General features: G+C 41.2%; 1 protein-coding gene across 2 annotated transcripts in view; it reads right to left on the reverse strand.

Moving 5' to 3' along the window:
* The window catches only part of mapkapk3.S (MAPK activated protein kinase 3 S homeolog), a 34271-nt gene extending 19784 nt beyond the window's left edge, over window positions 1–14487 (reverse strand). Inside the window, exon 1 of one of the 2 annotated variants that reach the window (XM_018259781.2) lies at window positions 14156–14487. In XM_018259781.2, coding sequence (XP_018115270.1) covers window positions 14156–14350 — 195 coding nt within the window. In that variant the 5' untranslated portion in view covers window positions 14351–14487. 2 annotated transcript variants of the gene reach the window in all.
* Between the last annotated feature and the right edge of the window lie 7973 nt (window positions 14488–22460).

A 22460-nucleotide genomic window follows, 5' to 3' on the forward strand; every position in this document is an offset into this window, starting at 1 on the left:
TTTGCCCAGTTTTTTTGGACGCAGCCACTGAAGCACAGTTGCCAGAAAAAATATGCCATATAAATGCTGAAAATAGTCATTTTTCGCCATACGTTGACCTTGTAGACATTGTTTGCCCAGTTTTTTTGGACGCAGCCACTGAAGCACAGTTGCCAGAAAAAATATGCCATATAAATGCTGAAAATAGTAATTTTTCGCCATACGTTGACCTTGTAGACATTGTTTGCCCAGTTTTTTTGGTTGCAGCCACTGAAGCACAGTTGCCAGAAAAAATATGCCACATAAATGCTGAAAATAGTCATTTTTTGCCATATACGTTGAGTCAACGTATGGCAAAAAATGACTATTTTCAGCATTTATATGGCATATTTTTTCTGGCCTCTGTGCTTCAGTGGCTGTGGCCAAAAAAACTGGGCAAACAATGCCTACAAGGTCAACGTATACACTACTACAGCGGTGGATACGGATTACGTAAAATATATGAATGCTGCTTGAAAAAAGTGACTCCGGTGTTTTTTCTGGAGACGGTAATATTATGGATATTTAGACAGAATGTGAACAAGGTCACACAGCTCGATGGCGGGTTGAAGAAAACAGTGTGCAAATAATGCCTACAAGGCCAACGTATACACTACTACAGCGGTGGATACGGATTACGTAAAATATATTATGGCTGCTTGAAAAAAGTGACTCCGGTGTTTTTTCTGGAGACGGTAATATTATGGATATTTAGACAGAATGGGAACAAGGTCACACAGCTCGATGGCGGGTTGAAGAAAACAGTGTGCAAATAATGCCTACAAGGCCAACGTATACACTACTACAGCGGTGGATACGGATTACGTAAAATATATTATGGCTGCTTGAAAAAAGTGACTCCGGTGTTTTTTCTGGAGACGGTAATATTATGGATATTTAGACAGAATGGGAACAAGGTCACACAGCTCGATGGCGGGTTGAAGAAAACAGTGTGCAAATAATGCCTACAAGGCCAACGTATACACTACTACAGCGGTGGATACGGATTACGTAAAATATATGAATGCTGCTTGAAAAAAGTGACTCCGGTGTTTTTTCTGGAGACGGTAATATTATGGATATTTAGACAGAATGGGAACAAGGTCACACAGCTCGATGGCGGGTTGAAGAAAACAGTGTGCAAATAATGCCTACAAGGCCAACGTATACACTACTACAGCGGTGGATACGGATTACGTAAAATATATGAATGCTGCTTGAAAAAAGTGACTCCGGTGTTTTTTCTGGAGACGGTAATATTATGGATATTTAGACAGAATGGGAACAAGGTCACACAGCTCGATGGCGGGTTGAAGAAAACAGTGTGCAAATAATGCCTACAGGGCAAATAATGCCTAAAAGGTCAACTTATACACTACTACAGCGGTAGTAAAATAAAAAAAAGTAAAATAAAAAAAAAATGAATATTAAAAAAAAAAATTAAAGTTGGTGCTGCTGAACTACTAGGAGCAGCAGATTAGCACACCAGTCCCACTCCCCAACACTGCTAGACTAATAGCACTGGGCTCTTATAGTAGTAGTAGTAGTAGTAGTAGTAAAACAACAAAAAAATAAATAAAAGCAGTCCTTACAAGGACTACTGTTATTGCAGCAGTCAGCAGATGAGATCAGAAGCAGGACAGCTGCCCACTGCAGCTACATACAGAGCACTGCAGTAGAAGGTAGATTACTAGCCAGCAAAGCTACCTAAGCTAAAATGTCCCTCAAACCCCTGCAGACTTCTGTCCCTCCAATAACAGAGCAGTATCAAAACGATTACTAGCCAGCAAACTTTCAACTGTCCCTGAAATCACTAACAGGCAGCAGCTCTCTCCCTACACTATCTCTTCAGCACACACAGGCAGAGTGAAAAAACGCTGCAGGGCTTCGGTTTTTATAGGGAAGGGGAGTGGTCCAGGGGAGAGCTTCCTGATTGGCTGCCATGTACCTGCTGGTCTGGGGTGAGAGGGCAAAAAAAAGCGCCAACAATGGCGAACCCAAAATGGCGAACGTCGCGCGACGTTCGCGAACTTCCGGCGAGCGCGAACACCCGATGTTCGCGCGAACAAGTTCGCCGGCGAACAGTTCGCGACATCTCTACTCCCTACTACAGCTGCTATCCCACAGCCGCAGTCCCTTCCTCGAGACTATTATCCCCACTGCTACTATAGACATAATCTCTCCCTACTATACCTGCTATCCCACAGGCACAGTCCCTAAGTCCAGAGTCTCTTTTCCTCACTGCTAATACAGACAACATATCACCGACAACGGCTATACCACAGCTGCAGTTCCCTTCTTAACGCCTAAAAGTTGTGCAGAGCCCTGGACTCTGTTGGTCAGACTCTAGCGAGAGCACTTTAGCATGTTTTCCAATGGTCAAAGCAGGGTAATTTCAGATTATATATTTTATGTTTCTATCATTCTATGAAAAAGATTTTTTTTAAATTGTAAGAACAAATTTGCTGCAGTTCCCAATTTAAGGTTTGGGCATATGGTTTCTGTCCCTAGGGGGGAATTCATTTCAGAACACAACCTCTAAGGGGCAGATTTACTAAACTCGAGTGAAGAATTCGAATGTAAAAAAATTAGAATTTCAAAGTATTTCTTTTGGGCACTTCGACCATCGAATGTGTCAAATTCGATCAAATTCGATCGAATCAAATGTAAAAATCGTTCGACCATTCATTAGTCAAAGTACTGTCTCTTTAAAAAATACTTGACTTCATACTTCGCCACTTTAAACCTACCGAGGTGTAATGTTAGCCTATGGGGACCTTCCCCAGCACTTTTCTAACATTTTTTTGATCGAATAAAAATCCTTCGATCGATCGCTTAAAATCGTTTGAATCGTTCGATTCGAAGGATTTTATTGTTCTATTGAACAATTTTTACTTTGATCGTTCGATTGAAGCATTTGCACTAAATCCTTGGAATTCGATATTCGAAGGATTTAACTTCAAGGGTCGAATTCGAGGGTTTATTAACCCTCGAAATTCGACCCTTGATAAATGTGCCCCTAAGAATTGTTTCTCTTTTCTGTTTCTCTATGTTCTCTTTCTGTTGATGTGGCCTTAAACTGGGAAGTACAGCAAAAATGAAAATAAAATATAAGCACTATCTAATTGAAATAGTAAATATTAAACTTTCTAAATATAATCAATCCTGCACTGTTTATGAAATAATCAGTTTAATCCGCAATATCCCCCCCTATCAGCAACCCGTCTCTCTTCCTTTGGGATCCAATTTTGATTGGCAGGTAGATCTAATACAGGGGGTTCTTCACAGTCAGGACAGTGAGGTTGTGGAATGCACTGCCGGGTGATGTTGTGATGCTGATTCAGTTAATGCCTTTAAGAATGGCTTGGATGATTTTTTGGACAGACATAATATCAAAGGCTATTCTGATACTAAGCTCTATAGTTAGTATAGATATGGGTATATAGAATTTAATTAAAAGTAGGGAGGGGTGTGTGTATGGATGCTGGGTTTTCATTTGGTGGGGTTGAACTTGATGGACTTTGTCTTTTTTCAACCCTATGTAACTATGTAACTATATCTTTAAGGGTGGGCTCCTTTTCCTAGCAGATGTATTAGAGCTTAGGATATTCACATTTTTTTTAAAAAAGTAGGCTCTAACACATCTACTAGGCAAAAAGATGTAACCCCCCCCTGCAAAAGGATGTACTAGATCCAACCGTTAATAAAAATCTGACTCCCGAATGAAGAGAAGAAGATAGTAAAGAGTAACTTGATTATTTCATAAACACTACAGCATTTTGGTTATATTTGGTTTCTAACTTCAGTGAAACAAAGCTCATATTACATTTTAATTTTAGGGATTGTTCCCCTTTAAGTTTGGGGGACAACAAGTAGCTGGCACCATGGGAACCTTGGTCCTTTTCCTGAGAAACATTTAGCAAGAGGCCCTCAGGGACTAGACACAAAAATAGTGCATGCAACATATTTATCTGTGGGAACAGAACTAGTTTGGTGTAATTTGCTGCTTGATGTCTTTGTTTTCTCTCCCTCTATTTACAATAATGTACACATTGCTGCATATACATTGGCTTAGGCTATAGAGCTATATTGGGTGTGTGAGAAGTCATTTGCCTTCATGACTGAGAGAGGATGTGGCTGAGAAGAAACAGGAAGTGGGGAGAGCCAGCAACTTTAACCCATGTTGTTACAAAACACCACAAGCCTGACATAGTTTTATGTAGCTGCTGGTCTGCGTGCCTATGGAAACCTTGCAGTTCATGTTTCAGCATCAGGCGCCACCCCAAAAAGTTCAAGGATAGTTGCCAATAAACCCTCTCTATTCACAGCCACACTAGCACAGACTTCCAGACTCCATAGAAACTAACAGGGACCCTGCACAAGAGGGGCAAGATCACTGGTAAACAGGTCTGGACTGGGAGTCAAAATAGGCCCTGGCATTTAACAGCAGCCCCTCTGGCATTTGCCAGAACCCACAGATTGTCAGTCCAGGCCTGCTGGTAAATATGAACCTGTTGATCTGTTGCTCTGAAACAAGGCTTTAAAAGTTTACCCAGTTTGGCCGTGTGATGTCAGTACAGATACTTAGTAGGGTACATGTGAAACTCTGCTTATATATGGCTAGAACAGGCAGTGTCACAATCAGTAATCATGGGGCCTTATCCTACTCCCTCTCAGGACGCTCACCAGCAATGAGCCCTATCAACTGAATAGAAAGGAGTCCCAGGTTAAAAAAAAAACCGATTCCCTAAACTTAATAATGTATCAGACCACACACCCAGTCTGCCTAGGACATATACAAATATGGTCTCTACCTGTAAAAATGCCACCTATTCCCTGCCAGCAACAATTCATTTTCAATCCTCTGAGCTCCCTACTGCCCTGACAGGATTCCTTCCCCCCTCCCATTGTGGCCCTGATTACAGTGTCTATAAAACTAAAGCTGGCCATAGATGTATAGATTTTTAAAAGATCCGATCTCGAAACGATCGTACAATCGTAAGAATTGTCCATCAACTAAAAAGACCATTTCAGGCGACATTGCCAGGAAAACAAAGGGTCGCTGCCTGCTTGTTCCTGAGGACTTAGATAGATTGCACTGGGACCGATAAAGATTTTTTAACCTGGTCGATCAATTTTCTGACAGATGTCGGGTGAAAAATCGTAAGATGTACGATCGTTCGATTCCCACTAACAGCACGATAATTTCGATGGATTGGTCGGACTTCGCTTAAATCAGTCGTTCGGCAAGAGAAATCTTTGCGTCTATGGGGACCTTAACCCACAACTCTTTTAGATGCACCTGAAAACCAGACCAAATTTATTCCATGTTGACAATTCCTTTCTAACACAGAGCTGGAGTATTTAGGCTAGTGCCACACGACACATTAAATCCGCTGCCCCACTGCTCCTCTTCTCTTTTGCAGGCATGGCAGATTTCAGTGTAAAATGCAAAATCTTGCTTTTCAATGTCGAAATCCACTGTGTCTGCCTGCACCTGAGAGGAGCCTGGAGGCAATAATTCCAGGTGCAGGCAGTGCAGCAGAAGAGGAGCAGCTGCAGAACAGTGGATTCTCTACCCGAGTTTCTCTGCAGGCCGAAATCTTTATACATTGATAAATGTTTTGTGTATCTGTTATAGAAAAATTTTCAGACTTTCTTTCAGCGTGTCAGGGAAAACCTTTTCTTTGCACTTTGCAATTCCTTCTGTAACTTCTCTATCCTCCTAGTAAGGTACAAAGTACAAAGGTAATTTGCTTTGCTCAGTCTTTATGACATCAATACTAGAGTATCTGAGACTTGATCAAGGCGTGGTAAAGTATGAATGCTCCAGCCTAATCCTACATCTAAAAACAAACACTATTATCTCATTAGAAAAGGCTGTTGCATCATCCAATGATGTCAACTTGACATTCCAGTATAATGTATCTGTGTGCAGGGAGGTGGCTACATTTCTACTGTCCTGTGCAGGAAGTTCTAATACATTAGACAATTTTTAAAAAGTCCCATTATATTTAGAAATTGTTCTACTGTTGTAAAACTACTGCCACAATAAGAGCGGATTGGGGTGGGAGTTGGAAACATTTGGGTGGGTGGAAAGGACAGGTAATTACAATAAACTGCTCTATGTATCCTATTGTAAAAATATAAGCTTATCATATTGTGTCACGTCACAGAATTACATCACTGAGCACTGATTATAACTGATGACATCACTAACCACCATTTTTTAATGATATACTGTTATATTGTTATACTGTTGCATGATATAATCTACAGTATATGCATGACTCTTGTGTAATATATATTAATAAAAGGGGAACTGATGGTACCTAATTGCTCACACTGCATTTTGACCATGGGCTGAGAACAGTGCCCATGAGCCATTGGCCTTAAGCTGGCCATAGACACAAAGATTTGATCGTACGAATCGAGGAGTAGTACAATTTCCGGACATACAGGTGGCCATACACGGGCAGATAAAGCTGACGAAAACGGTCGTTTGGACCAATTTGACAGCTTATCTGCCCGTGTATGGGGGCTTCTGACGAGTCTTCCCGATCGATATCTGGCCACGATATCGATCGGGAAGGTTTGATTTTTAACCAACCGACCCGTCGGAGCCCCTTGGCGCATCGTAATTCGATCGTTCGGCCATACGGCCAAACATTCGTACCCCCAATACAGCCATGCCGTTAGTGGCATATCGGGGGAAAGATCCGCTCGTTTGGCGATGTCACCAAACGAGCGGATCTTTGAGTCTATGGCCACCTTAACTTTCGTACGATTGCTGTCAGGGGCAGAACATCAGCTGATCTGTTCTTTTACTACTTTATTTGATTGGAATGGTTAGTGGCAGGTCGGGAGATAGGGAAGTCCTATCGTTCGAGGATTCGAAAGATCGGATCTTTGCATCTATGGCCAGCTTTAGTCTGGTTGAGTAGGGAAAGAAGTCTGACGAGTTCCCTATTTTATGGTGACAAGATGTTGACTATCCCTCCCTCCAACTCTCTTCCCCACCCCAGTGACCTCATCTTGGGATAATGATTAAGCTTCAGACTCAAGCCAGTAATCGGATAAATGTATCAGCAGAGGAAAGTGTGAATGAAGGCAATGATAGGGATACTCAGGAGCTCAGCCTACGGGAGATTCAGTCTTCTTCTGAAATACCTCCTTCCTTCGCAGTCTGGGGGGAAGGTAAATTGTCTTTTGGGCTGGAGAATAGTTGCTCACAGAACATCAATTTCTATTTATAGGGTAGATGTCAGGCAGTGCATGGGCTAGCGTGTGCTCTGTGTGTGTGTGTTTGTGTCACAAGCCTGCTAGCTCAGGTTACAGAACTATGCCCTCTGCTTTCTGTCACAGAGAGAAACCTAAGGAAATGAGTTAAGAATCACAGAGCCCTAAACAGACAACAGAGTCCAACTCATAACCAATATTTCTATTATATATTTATTACAGTTTCAGATAACACCTACTTAGTCAAATTGGATTGTCTTATTTAGGATTCCCTATACCATATTTTCCTCTGCTGTCCTACTTCTGCATCTTAACCTATCAGAATGCAAAGGTTTCAGTTAATTGCCTTCCCTGTGTCAAACCAAATTGCCCCAAGGTGCTTATTTTCCAACACTCATCAGACCTGCATTGGGGTAATAACCTATTGCAATAAATCAGTGCAGAAAAGTAAAAACATGAATGTAAAAATGTGATGGATCTGAAAGCCACTTGCTACCTGTTTATTTTGTACATGGAGATCACTCCATCTAAGCAGTAGAAGATACTCATGACAGGGCAGGGGCTTCCCATTACTCTCAAGTAGGCAGGGATAAGGGTGCCAAATTGTTAGGCACCCAGACAATTACTTCAACTGGGCTGGTGATTCTGCTCCAGCATCCTCTATTGTGCCCTGGGTGAGCAAGTTCTTTGTTGCTGTCGGCCAAAAAGAATGTTGGGGTACCAGATAAGTACAGTAATGGGGTCCTGAGAAGAAAGTACCCCGGGGTTTGAAACAAGTGACTAGAATAACAACTTGGCCAATGTTTGGGGTCCCAATCCAGTCCTATACAACTCTAAGCTTCTCCACAACAGTGGGATATTTTGGAAGTTATACTGCATCAACAGATAAAGGGCTACTAAACATACAGTAGTTTTTCCCCCAATGGACCTTGAAAAGGGCCTAGGGCAAATGCCCTCTTTGTTCTACCCTAAAACTGGTCATGGTGTAGAACACTGAGGTTTTGTTAACAATTGCAATCTTCAGGAAACAGTTTTTGATTCTGTGCTGCTTTTTTGTCATTCTGTTTGCCTGCCCTTCCTTTGGATCAGTATTAATGGGATCTGTGGGAGGGTGAGCATGAAGGACCCTTCTTCTCCACAGTTACTGAATTCTCATGTCTGATACTCTATCCATAGTCTGACACAGCAAAGAGAAGGCAGAGAGCCACTTGGGAAACTCATTGGAAATAACATTCAAGCACAGGAGCTTGATATTGTACCATTACAGTAAAGCTGGCCATACAGGAGATGGAAAATTGCACCAATACAAAAAGCTGACTATACAGTTTGTGATCTGCTCCTTTGGTGGGGTCCCCTACCAAGTATATCTCTCTGTTATCTGATCATCCATGCATTTGGCCAAATCAGTTTTTTCCTACTGCTGACCTACATGAACTCATGCAGGATTTTCAAGCCTGCCAAATATTTGGCCAGTTTTTGGTGCACTATTGGTCACACAGGCTCTTCTGATCGTCCCCCACACACACAGTAATAAGCTGCATTTTCAGTCTGGAGGGGCCAATATGGCAGTTTTTTTGGCACATGTTGCCACCATTGCTCAATCTTTTTTTCATTAGCTTTTATAATTTTTGAACTAGTAGTAGTAGCCGATGGGTTGCCATTGGCATTTACGTTGTTTAACACCTATGTTAGAAAATCAGCCACTGTGCCTATTCAGTTTGAATTGATTTTGTGCCTAGATAAAGAAAACACATAATTGTGAATGAACAAGCAAATCTGCCCCCTGTATGAGCACCACACATGTGTGCACCTGTTTTGTTACACACAAATTACATTGTTTATCCTTTACATGTGACGGCCTCAAGGCTTTACTAAACCCCCAAAGTGTCAGGTTAATTCAGTCTCCTCATTGTCTGGACACATTTGTGCACAATCAGTATAAGTCGGAATCAGCAATAGAATCAATTAAATAAACAGGAAGCGAAGAAATGAAATAGAAACATTCCTCAGAGCACAGGATTGTGGCACACCCTCAGTCACAATACAAAACTTGTTACACCCACTCTGCCTGATCTGTCATATACGGAATGAAATATACAGAGCACAGCACAATCCACACATGAACCAGTCTTTCCTAATGCTCAAAGGGAACAGTAGTGCCCAGATATCCAGTAACACATCTTTCCTAATGCATACAGCACATAGCAGAAATGTCACATACCTTTCTCAAAGCCTAGAGTTGAGCTCAGAGTCACAATGTTACACAGCACATTATATAGTATATAACCACAATGTAACATTCCTAACACAGCAGCATTAAATTATTATAAATATCATAATGCACATACCAAAACAAAGAGTCACAATGTTACTTACTATACAGTACATAACAGCAAAGCAATGTAACATTCTGGATTAAATCCAGGTAAAAGAAAATATAATCAAATTGTGGGATTAAATTAAATCTCCAAGTGGGTCTTCCTATCATGATCCAATCATTGGCTCAAGGTGATAATCCCAATTTGGCATGTCAATGACCAAATCAGCTACATGCTTTCACCAAACAAGAGGTTCTTATAGTGATGCCCACCTTAACTCTGTGTGTTATTCATGCATCTGATTAAGACAGTCAGCCAGACTGCCATGTATTTGTATACTGTTAGAAATACACTGGTGGGCACATTATGCCTTTCCATTGGGGGGGGGTCATACTATACATGGCATTGTAGCCTTGTTGATTCTGTATTCATTGGGGCTAACTCTAAATCCACCAATCAATGCAAGCTTATCCACCTTCTTTATCCAAGCAGAGTGATTGTTAACTAGCATTCTTTCTGTTGAAAATATAGGGAATGATGGGAAAACCTTAACAGGGTTAATGGAGAAAAGCCAAGGGGCAAATTATGGGGAACACAAGGCTTGCAACAATATTTTCACTAAGGGTGGTGGCAGACGAGGCTACTGGGAGAGATTAGTCACCCAGCGACAAATCGGCTCTTCTTCGGGCTACTAATCTCCCCTAAATGCCAGCTATAATGTAAATCACCAATGGGATGGCACTTCAGGTGACTTCGGAAAACGAAGCCTCGTCTGCCACCACCCTAAGTAGCAGAACCCTTTGATTGCCCAGTGCTGCTGCTGTTATTAGAGCATCTATATAGGTATGGGCACTAGATGCCAACTTTACAGTGTCTGCTTATGTGCACCATCTGAGCAAATAATTAGCAGTTACTTCTATATTGCTCAGCGTATGTTCTAAACAAGGTTTTTTTCATATTGACAGTCTATTCAATCTAGGAGAAGATAGCCAACATACTGGTTCTATCACGCCAAAACTCTAAAAACACTGAACTCTTACCCAACCTTCTTTTGGAAACAGTCACTAACACAAAGTATTGATGGGGCCCATATTTTAACCTTTTCTATTGCAGCTTCAGTGCAGTAAACTATTTGGTCAAAGCAGCAGCATGCTGTCACTGCTATCTAAGTAGATGTGTCATATTGCACTGATAGTACCAATATCACTGTGATCTGTGTGTGTAAAGAAAGCCCTTACACCACAGCATCATTCGTATGCTTTTATATTTCGGCCACTAAAGACGCCCCCCACCATCATATACAATATCTCACTGGAGAAACATTACACATGCCCATGGCCTTGCTCTACAGATGCTACAAATGGAATGAAAGTCTGCAACGTATGCAAGCCCAAAGGATTTGACCGTCCAGTGTCAGCATCATAGAAATAGCATTGGAATGAATTTTTCTTTTTAATGAAGTGATGGTGATGTGATTAAGGCCACTGAGATATCTATGAATGCAGTTGCGCCATTGTGAGCACATACATTAGCAATCTTTAAAAGATGGATTTAATGATATAATTAGAAGACAAGAGATTTGATTTTCAAGATGAGCTGCCTTGCATTAAGAACACAACATGTGCAGGAGGCCTTGCCGCGATCCAAGTTTTCTTATCCAATAAACTATTTCAAATGCAGATGGGCTCCAAGTAGTTGCATGGAAACAGGCTGTACATGAATATGGATAAGTTGGAGGCAAATCTTCTGACACTCCAAGTGTATAAAAGAAATAATTTTCTGCTGCACTGAAACACGACAATAAATATACATTCCAAAGAGTGAAAAAGTTGAAAATAAAACAGTTTCTTAGAAATCAAAGACATTGTCTAATTCCCAATGTAAGGGGCACAAAAAACCTGGGTGAATATCAAATGATGACCTGGGTGTTTTTGATCAACTCACCAGCCTACAGGAGTTTGAGCACAAAAGACAATGTCCTGCTACATCTGATCAATGAGATTTCAATGGGCTTTGTGTCGGACAGGTCCATACAGTCGCCCTATGATCCCATCCTTTACTAAACGCTAAACAATCAGTCAGACTTAACTCACTAACTATCACTACTCACTATCTTTAAAGGGCAAAAAAATAAATTTTTACTTTCTTTAATGAAAAAGAAACCTATCCCCAATATACTTTAATTAAAAAATGTGCACCATTTTTATAAGAAACCTGTCTGTATGCAGTGAAATTCTCCTTTCATTTACTGCTGTGGATAGGAATTGTCAGATGGTCCCTAACTTCTCTGCAGGGAAACAATCATACTTATGAACAGCAGGGGGAGCCCCAGCCTTACTTCCCAGCCATGCAGAACTCAGCTTTGTTTGTTTCCCTGTTTTGATAATTTATGAAGATCCCTAAGCAGCCCAGACCACACTGAGCATGTGCACAGTCTTAGTCTTGCAAAAATGTTTAACACAGTTACAAGATGGTGACCCCCTGTAGCCAACTTTGAAAGCATAAATCATTTGTTTGATTAGGCTTGTGACACAGTAAGTTCATGTTTATGTTTAGTATACAAAATACAATCTCCAACAGACCGCAGCACACTGACACGTTGTTTCTGTGAAACTTTTGTGATTTATTGGCTCAGTAGACAAAAAATGCAACGTTTCGAGTCTCACAGGACCCTCAAACAACGTGTCAGTGTGCTGCGGTCTGTTGGAGATTGTATATGATTTGATACCCATGGCAGAGTGGGAAATTGACTGCTAAGCACCTGGTCCAAAGGGAAAAGAGACGGAGGTGAGCGCTTCATTTTTGTGTAGTATACAAAATACAGCATATAGCCTTATTCTATTTTAGACTTTACTTTCCCTTTAATGATAAAACACTACCTTTTACTTGATCCAAACTAAGATATAATTATTCCTCATTGGAGGCAAAACCAGCCTATTGGGTTTATTTAATGTTTAAATGGTTTTCTTGTAGACTTAAGGTATGAAGATCCAAATTACAGAAAGATCCGTTATCTGGAAAACCCCAGGTCCCAATCATTCTGGATAATAGGTCCAAAACCTGTAGTAAATGTCATTAATTCATTTTAAAAATTGCCATTTAGAGGGCTGCCTCCTGGATTGTATGATATACTAGACACACAAACAATCCAAGGCCATGCATACATGCTAGCATCAGCCAATGAATGGACATTGTTCTGTGTTTTATTCCCACATATCTTCCGGGTACAGTAAGAGATACATGTTTGAGTTGCAGGTTTGATCACAGCAGACGTCATGTCTTTACAGGCCACTATTGTGATCCAAGTGTTGGCCTCATGGCTAAACAATCAGATCAGCCTGCTTTAGCCACTTACCTACTGTATATGCACAGACAGATCTGGTGGCCTCACTTAAAAAAATGGACCTTTGTGTGCACCTTAAACACTCACAGAGACTGCACCCTCCTGTTACATGTGCCTATAATATGTCTGTAGACAATCCAGAGCATACATTTACTTAAAGGAAAACTATACCCCCCAAACAATGTAGGTCTCTATTAAAATATACTGAGTAAAACAGCTCATGTGTAAAACCCTGCTTCATGTAAATGAACCATTATCATAATAATATACTTTTTTAGTAGTATGTGCCATTGGGTAATCATAAATAGAAAATTGCCATTTTAAAAAATAAGGGCCGCCCCCTGAGATCGTAAGATTCACTGTGCACACATACAAACCACATGTAAGGTCACATGAGCCAATTAACAGACAGAGTTCTGCCTTTTGCTTCCTCACTTCTTCCTGTTACAGTTAGTGTTGTAGTATTTCTGGTCAGGTGATCTCTGAGGCAGCACAGATACAGTCACGAAATGGTGGTTCAAGGCAAGAGATGTAAAAGGGCAATATTTATGTAAATATATATTCCAGTTTGGTAAATTTCTTTAATATGTCATTCAATTTGATATAAACTATCTGTTGCTTAAGTATTCATTTTGGGGGTATAGTTTTCCTTTAAGAAGACGCCACTGCTCTCCTGAAACACTTCCCTATCGTGTTTCTCGACTTACTCTCTAACTAAGCTTCATCTCTCTCCTACTGAAATGACACTAAATACAGAGTTGTACATTTCCTCCTGGCTGCCACATTCAGTAATCATACACACCACTCCTAGCTCCCACAGCCTGGCACTCTTACTGGGCACTCAGCTGGTGTTAGAGAAATTGATCCCCTGGCAATGCAGGAAGGGTAAGACCCTGTCATGGGGTGGGGGAGTTTTACACAAACCAGGGACATGCGTCCCTCCAGCTATTACAGTATTCTAATCGTAGTTCAACACAAGCATGCTTTAACAATAAATATACTTTCTACTATGTCTAGTACTTTCTACTCTTAGGGGCACTTGTGGTGTTGGGGGACCAGTACGAACACACTCTCTACACAAGCCTAAAACTGGAAATGTGTCCATAATACACTTAGTAACAGTTACTGTATATTACTCCTATTTACAGACTGGCACTCACTGTACCCACACTTCTCAGCTTGCTCCATGCCCTTCATTCTCACTGGGCACAGTTCTCTATCACCATGTTGTACTCACCTTGAGTGCACACTTCTGCCCGGTATCCCTGCGGTAACATTCCAACACTTTGCCATTGATACCCAGGCCCAGCACCTGCTTTGACACTTTGTAATCATCAGTGATGGCATGTCGCTTAATCTCCTGCTTAACAGGTTGGGCTGGTGGGAGGGTTTCCTGGTCCCCCGTCTCCTGTACATTGGCATTCTCCTCCATAATGCCAACTTAGGCCTCTGTGCCAGTCACCAGCCAAAGCTTCATGTCGGGAGCTTAAAGTCGAGTGCTAAAGTCCCTGTGACTGTGACAAGAGCCTCCCACAGCTCATCTGTGCCTGTACCAAGGAAGGGGTGGGAGGGGAGAAAGGCACCAAGGCTGAGGGAGGGAGGGAGGAAGGAAGGGGGAAGTAGGTGCGATCTGGTGATTAATATCTTTACTGCTAGCGAAGCAGCCTTAGGAAATCTGCTTTCCTATTACACTGAAAGAATTATACATATATCTGCCTTGTTAAACACAGACAGCCGCTGAACTCCTTACCAGCAAGGCTAGTATTAAGGTATGGAGGAGAGGGCATTTGCCCTGAAACCCATAGGGCATATGTCAGGGGAAAGTTTGACAAAAATACAGATTTTACTGTTTAACGGCTTTTTAGTATATTTATTACATATGTGCAACATTTAGCACTCCTGTTATTATAACCAGTGTTCGACTGGCCCACCAGGGTACTGGGAAAAACCTCATGGGTACCTCCCCTTACGTAACCTGACGGCTGTGATCTCTTATATAGTCATGCCCACCCTAACCCTGGCAATGTCACACATGGGCAGCCCAGCTGTTGTTATATAAGAGCTTGCTGCATGAGGATTTGGGAGAAGGTAGGTTAGGGTTGAGCCCTGTTCCATTGGTTGCTCAGTCAGCCATCAGCAACCCTCTATATGTCCACAGGTACCCAATTTTAAGCTGGTTCTAACCGGTGGGGTCACAAGATGTTACTGGGCCCCACTGCAAATAAATTTTGGGACCCCCAACATATCCAGTGGATGTCCTGTTTTACCAATATATATTGAAATCATGCATTAATTAGGGTTTTCTCTCTAGTTATGCCCCTGGTTATAACACTGCAATGATTGCATCATTTATGCTACAGGTAAAGGTCCTATTATCAGGACCTCTCCGGTTAAGAGATATTTCCGTAATTTGAATCTCCATACATTAAGTCTACTTAAAATTAATTTAAACATTACATAAAACCGCTCTCTAATAAGGATTAATGATATCTAAGTTGGGATCATGTTCAAGGTACTGTTTCTTTATTACAGAGGACAAGGAAATAGGAACAGGAAATCCCATTCCTGTACAGAGGATTGCAGGTTGGACCCAGCTGTGCTTCTGGGGCCCTAGGTCACTTTTTGCTTCTCCTGGTTAATAGCTATCTGATGAAAGAAGTTCACCTTGCCTTATGACAAATATTTCACTGGTTGATCCTCGAATACATAAAGATTTCTCTTAGATTGTGGCCACAGACTTTATGCAATACTAGGGACCTCTTAACTTTTAAATAAATATGTTATACCCTGCTGCGTATCCCCAGTGCTCCTCAGCAAGCGTCTGGCCCCTACCAACTTGCCACAAATCTGGGCCTGGAATGGAGTCTATGGGAGAGTCTATGGGAGATGACTTTCCGGTAATTCGGAGCTTGATAATGGGTTTCCAGATAACGGAGCCATACCTGCAGTGATTAATTTTATGGCATAGGGCTGTTGTGCATCTTCCCATGGCCAGCAGCTGTGTGACTTGTGTGATCCCAACAGTTTTACTCTTCTTCTGCACTTCTTCTGACGCACAGCTAATATGCAGTGAGCTAAGGTTCTTATCAACATGCTCCCAGAGGTAATAAACCTGTGCCCAGGATGAGGAAAAGTAGAGGTGCAGAGCAGAAATGGAATTATTATATTATTTTTCCTGGGAATTCAGGAAAGAAACGATCTGCAATGGCCAAAGTATATTACAAGTACCTGGCCTTCTCTCGGCAGTTTTATCTTGGTATAAGCATACTTGGCTATTACCTATATTCCCTCTTGTTTACATATTTGGAGTAAGATTCTAATTGTGCATTCCCAAGGCCATTTATACAGATTATTTTGTCACTCTGATAATGAATAAAAGAAGTAGAAAGGGACAGTTTTAAGCAGTGTGCCCTGCTAGTGAGGAAAGGTTTGAGTATAATGTGAAGATTACAAGTACTGTTCTCCATTATCCTATCCTATCCATTATCCTATCCAAGAGGCCAAGCCAGTGTCCACTGTGTCTCACACTCAAATAATTCACTTACCAGGAACATGACAGTGTTATAAAGGGTTAGCCATCTGTCATCTCTCAGATTTTCAGTTAGTCCTGCATTCTTCTTTCAGTTCCCAGGGGGTTCACCAGACATTACAGAAACCACACTTGAATGGAATTTGTGACGTCTGGATCTGTCTAGGCTAGTCAGCTGGATTAATACACTCCTTCTGCAGGATAACATTGATGCACAGGACCCAGGACTTCCAGCATGATGAGGGAATGTGGTGTCGCTCCTTACATTAGAGCACGTGGGTATATTCTGTTTGCACATATTCTGGATATTGTAATCGCTTACTGGTGTGTCAAAGTGATGTTTGTAGTTCAGTCTACTTTATGGCAGCTAATATTCCTTAGGTACACTTAAGGTGGCCATAGACGCACAGATAATATTGTACAAAATGAATTTTCATGCGATATTCGGTGCGTATATGGTGGGAAATGAGCCGACCGATATCGTCAGAAGGATATCGGGCGGCTCCGCGATCGGACTGGACGGAAAATTTTGATCGCCCATTGTTAGGTCTAAATCATCACATTCAGCTCTACACGTGTGTTTTGTAACGAACGATCTTTCTTGGAAAGATTTTTTCCAAGAAAGATCGAATTTGTTACGTCTATGGCACTTTTAGTCCTTGACAGGAGAGAGAGAGAGTCCCATTGTGCACAAATGCTAAGAAGCCACCTCTGGATAAATTGCATAGTGACATAGTTAATTTGGGTTTATTTTGTTCAACATTTCCATATGAACCCCAGTGCACATATATATACATCGCAACTTATTTACTATGAAGAACCTACTACACTGCTTCAAATTAAAGTTCTGTTCCCCTAGTCTAAAGTGGTGTGTTGATCCTTTTTATGAAAAAAATACCATGCTACCAGTCTATAATGCAGCTCGTGTGCCACGAATTCCTGGCGATTCCGGGCACTTGTAGGGGGCGGGGGAGCCCGGCTGCGCATCCCGCGCCAGGGCCCGCCCCCCTCTAGTTACGTTACTGGTTCCCTTGCTTCTTTTTTTCCAGAAAAAACAACCCAAATCAGTTTACCTTCATAATTGAAATTTTCCAGCCCCCCAAACAGTTTAGTTGCACGTCTCTGTATTCTCTCCAGCTCATTTATATCACTCCTAAGGACTGGAGTCCAAAACTGCACTGCATACTCCAGATGAGGCCTCACCAGGGACCTATAAAGAGGCATAATTATTTTTTCATCCCTTGAGTTAATGCCCTTTTTAAGCAAGAAAGAACTTTATTTGCTTTAGTAGCCACAGAATGACACTGCCCAGAATTAGACAACAAAAACCCTAAAATCTTCTCATTTAAGGAAACTCCCAACACACTGCCATTTAGTGTATAACTTGCATTTATATAATTTCTGCAAAAGTGCATAACCTGCATTTATCAACATTGAACCTCATTTTCCAGTTTGCTGCCCTGTTTTCCAGTTTAGTTAAAGGGGTTGTTCAATCATAGTCAGGCAGGCAAGGGTCAAACCAGGTAGTCAATCAGAGGGTTAAGCAGAATCGGAGTTGTTAATCAGGCAAGGGTCAGGTTTCAGAAGGTAGAATAGTCAAAACCAGGCAGGGTCAAAAACAGATATCAAACAGGATCAGAATCAAATAGCTTACGCTCAAAACACCAAAAGGAAAAACCTATAACGAACAAGGTACTGAAGCCAGAATGAGCCTTATATAGGAGTTTGATTTTCGTGCCAAAACGTTTTTATGGACGTCCGCGTCCATAAATAGAATGAAACGTTAGTGCGCGCTCCCTAAGAACCCAAAATGGAGGAGGAAGAAGAACGGCGTGGTCCCCGCCACAACACTGTACCACCAGGGCAAGTAGTTTTTATTACAATCTGGTGGAGGAGCTATTCAAAACAAGCCACAAGTGAGTCTATAGTACATTATGCCCAGATGTATGTCGGCTGACCAGATGTCCACAGAGGATAGGCAACCACTAGCCTAGTATTTTTTGTATTTTTATAAATTAGATTTAAAGAGTATACATTTTGTTCTCCTTTACAAGATTTAGAATTGATTACTTTGCACAGTGCTGGATATTGTTTCTATATACTGTACATGCTGTTGTATGCAAGGGACTTATATAGCCAGATGCACTGTGCTGCTGGCCTTGAGTGTTGCACGTTGCCTAGTAACATGTGGCTGCTCTATACAGCATGGCATGTACCCCTTCCCCTGTTGTTGGCTTTTATGGCATTTATATACCATAGAAGGAGGGAGACGATGCCCCTCTATTTGGGATGGATCAGATCTTGACCCGTACCCGTAATAGCTGGGAAACTGGGTGCTGATGTTGCAGTGCTGCACAATTATTCAGACATGCATTTGTCAATTAAAGATTTTGGTGCCGACAGTACTGTAAAGCTGACTGCCTAGTGTTGTTTAAGTCATAGTAACCACTTAAAGGACCAAAATCTCAACTGTCCTAATCAGTACTAAGCAAGGTAGAGAACTGAGGTTTCTGTCTTTGGGTCTCAAACCACTATTTGCTTCCCCAGATGAATAGGCCAACAGCTAATGCACTTTTCATATTGCATCCCAGGTGTCTGACTGAATGACACAGACATAGCAAAATGCGTCCTGCTGGGACTCTTGTACTATTAGCACCCTCTGCAGGCCCAGACTATAGGTAAGCCAAGGTTGCCAGGTTTGCTTGAATTGGGCATGTTTGTCCTGGGTAATGCTCGTTAGGTTCTCGTTTACCAATATCCAGTCAATTTTTGCTTTAAGGTTTGAAAAATGAATTGACCTTTATCTCCAAGATTTAGCCATTGGCAACAGTATAAAATTGACTAGTCGCAATTGGGCTTTAGTGAGAGTTTCCCAATAAAACTTCATATGGTTCTTCCTCATGTTGACAGGTGTCGAAGCCTAGTTTCCTTCATGCATCCCAAATTCTACCTGTCAAATGATTGCTTTATTATAACCTCCCTGTACATCAATATCAACAAGGTATATTTCCATCAGCCACTATAACAACTATGCTTACTTGTGCTGAAATTATCTTAGTGACCAGATAATAATAAGTGGAACCGAATGACCATCAGCTTGCAGAAAGGAAATTAAGATAACAACGGTTATTAAAGGAGAAGGAGAGCTAACAGGGCAGTTTATTGCCAATAGATAAGCCACAATAGTGCAAGCTATAACACTATATTTACTCTGCAGAATGCTTTACCATACTTGAGTACACAGCTTTTGAAACTCTCTCAGTTTGTTTAGGATAGCAGCTGCCATATTAGCTTGGTGTGACATCACTTCCTGCCCGAGTCTCTCCCGCTCACTCATATTTCTGGGCTCAGATTACAGCAGAGAGGGGGAGAGGGGGAGAGGAGTAAACTGAGCATGAACTGGAGGTTAATGCTGAAAACAGGATGTCTGATACAGAAGACTGTCTGATACAGTATACACAATAGAAGGAAAGAAATGCTGTGTTTTTTTGACAGAGGACTCAGAGCAGCATTATTTTGAGGGTTTAATGGTGTTTTTATATAGACCTGTCACCTTTCTGATAAAGCTTTACTTAATTTTAACCTTACCTTCTCCTTTAAGAAATTAAAGTTGCTTAAATCAATGTTTGCCTAGGAATAGTTACAGTATATTGATGCATAATGAGTAAGCAAATGAAATGAAAAAATGTAACTTTGCTATGGTGTATGCTAAGTAATAAAAGGCCTTGTAAAAGACAGCTAGAGAGAGATCTCTCCAGGCTACTAAATGCACCTGTATTCTGTGCTTGATCAATAAAGCTTCCTTCTCCGATGAACTCATTTTTGAGACTCGGCTGAACTTATTGGGTAATCTATCAGGCCTAACATATACACCGCTGAAAAGATTAAATTATATACCCTGGATCGAAAGCTTGTGGCCTGAGTGCAGGTCCACCACACGTCCCATTGTGCCCAAGGTATGACATCCACAGTAGCTGATGCTGTTCGTTGTTGGTGCAAATTATGCAAATTCTGGCTGGGGTCAGGTACTATCTAAACAACATTTTGTAGTCTGCTTTTAGCAAAACTGTTCAAAGTTAGATTTCACTTCTGCCATCAGCAGTTACGCTATTAGAAAGGCAGTTTCCAACATTTAACTGTAGCTGTGCCTGTGTTCATTCATATGTGTTTACAGGGGCGCGCCGCCAATGAGGCGAGCTGAGACGCTCGCCTCAGGCGGCAACGCCGAAGCGGTTTCCAGGGGCAGCAAAAAGCCGCTCCTGCACCTTTAAGAGCCGAATTTCCGGTTTTTAAACCGGAAATTCGGCTTTACTAATGCGAGAGAGCGCAATTGCGCTCTCCGCATTAGTGTTCCTGCCTCCCCTCCCGACAAGTAAGTCGGCGAGGGGGGGCGGCATTGCAGGAGCCGCCTCAGGCGGCGCTTAGGTCCGAATCGGCGCTGTGTGTTTAAATGGGTATGTGTAAATTTTAAAGAGGTATACACTACATATATATATACAGTATATATATATACAAGCTGCTGGTGCAAACACAAACTATCAGTCAATGCCTGGTGCTGGTTAAAAAGTAGGTATCTATAACATGAAAAGAACCGCACTACACAGGACTTTGTGAGTGAAAAAATTATTCCATTTATTCCTTCAATGTTTCGGCTTCTTTCTTAAGCCGTCTTCAGGAATGAAGACTTCCTGAAGACGGCTTAAATAAGAACCCGAAACAGTGAAGGAATAAATGGAATCATTTTTTCACTCACAAAGTCCTATATAGTGCGGTTATTTTTATGATATATATATACATATATACCTGGGTGCAGATTCAAACCCTTTATTGCATAATTAATCACATAGAACCACCCTCCAAATTGTAGTGAATCAAGTCACCTTTATTTGCATGAATCTTTAGGTCCAACATTTCGGCCCCCCTTTGGGGCCTTTTTTAAAGGAAAACTATACCCCCAAAATGAACACTTATGCAACAGATAGTTCATATCATATTAAGTGGCATATTAAAGAATCTTACCAAACTGGAATATATATTTAAGTAAATATTGCCCTTTCACATCTCTTGCCTTGAGCCACCATTTCGTGATGGTCTGTGTGCTGCCTCAGAGATCACCTGACCAGAAATACTTCAACTCTAATTGTAACAGGAAGAAGTGTGGAAGCAAAAGACACAACTCTGTCTGTTAATTGGCTCATGTGACCTAACATACAGTACAGTGAATCCTACGATCCCAGGGGGCGGCCCTTATCTTTTAAAATGGCAACTTTCTATTTATGATTACCCAATGGCACATACTACTAGAAAAGTATATTATTATGAAAATAGTTTATTTACATGAAACATGATTTTACATATGAGCTGTTTTATGCAATATCTTTTTATAGAGACCTACATTGTTTGGGGGGTATAGTTTTCCTTTAAGGATAAAAAAGGGGGGGCCGAAACGTTGGACACAAAGATTCATGCAAATAAAGGTGACTTGATTCACTACAATTTGGAGGGCGGTTCTATGTGATTAATTATGCAATAAAGGGTTTGAACCTGCACCCACAAGAATACAGAAAATTCCGGATTAGAGTGCGGCTGCCTTTGAACATATATATATATATATATATATATATATATATATATATATATATATATATATATATATATATATATATATATATATGAATAGAAGATCAGCACTCTCTGTATGGTTTGGTGAAAAAACGTGTCAATTTATTCACACACTTTTACATTTTATCCGACCTTTCTCAAGGATACAGTGCAGTATGAGTGTTACAAAAAAAATACCCACCCCCATCAGTGAATTTTGGGCACCTAAAGTGATGTCATAAGTCCATATAAGGAGGGCCAGTTCATCCTTAATCATCTCTGCCATTTACAGGCAGCAAGTGCAGTACATGCTTCTTGTGCATGTACTAGTGTCCATATATTTGAAACATTGTAGCAAAAAAAGGAAAAAAGGAAAAAATGGTATCTTTTGCATGCAAACAATAAAGGAACC

This window comes from Xenopus laevis, chromosome 4S, assembly GCF_017654675.1.
Source record: "Xenopus laevis strain J_2021 chromosome 4S, Xenopus_laevis_v10.1, whole genome shotgun sequence".
Classification (NCBI taxonomy): Eukaryota; Metazoa; Chordata; class Amphibia; order Anura; family Pipidae; genus Xenopus; species Xenopus laevis.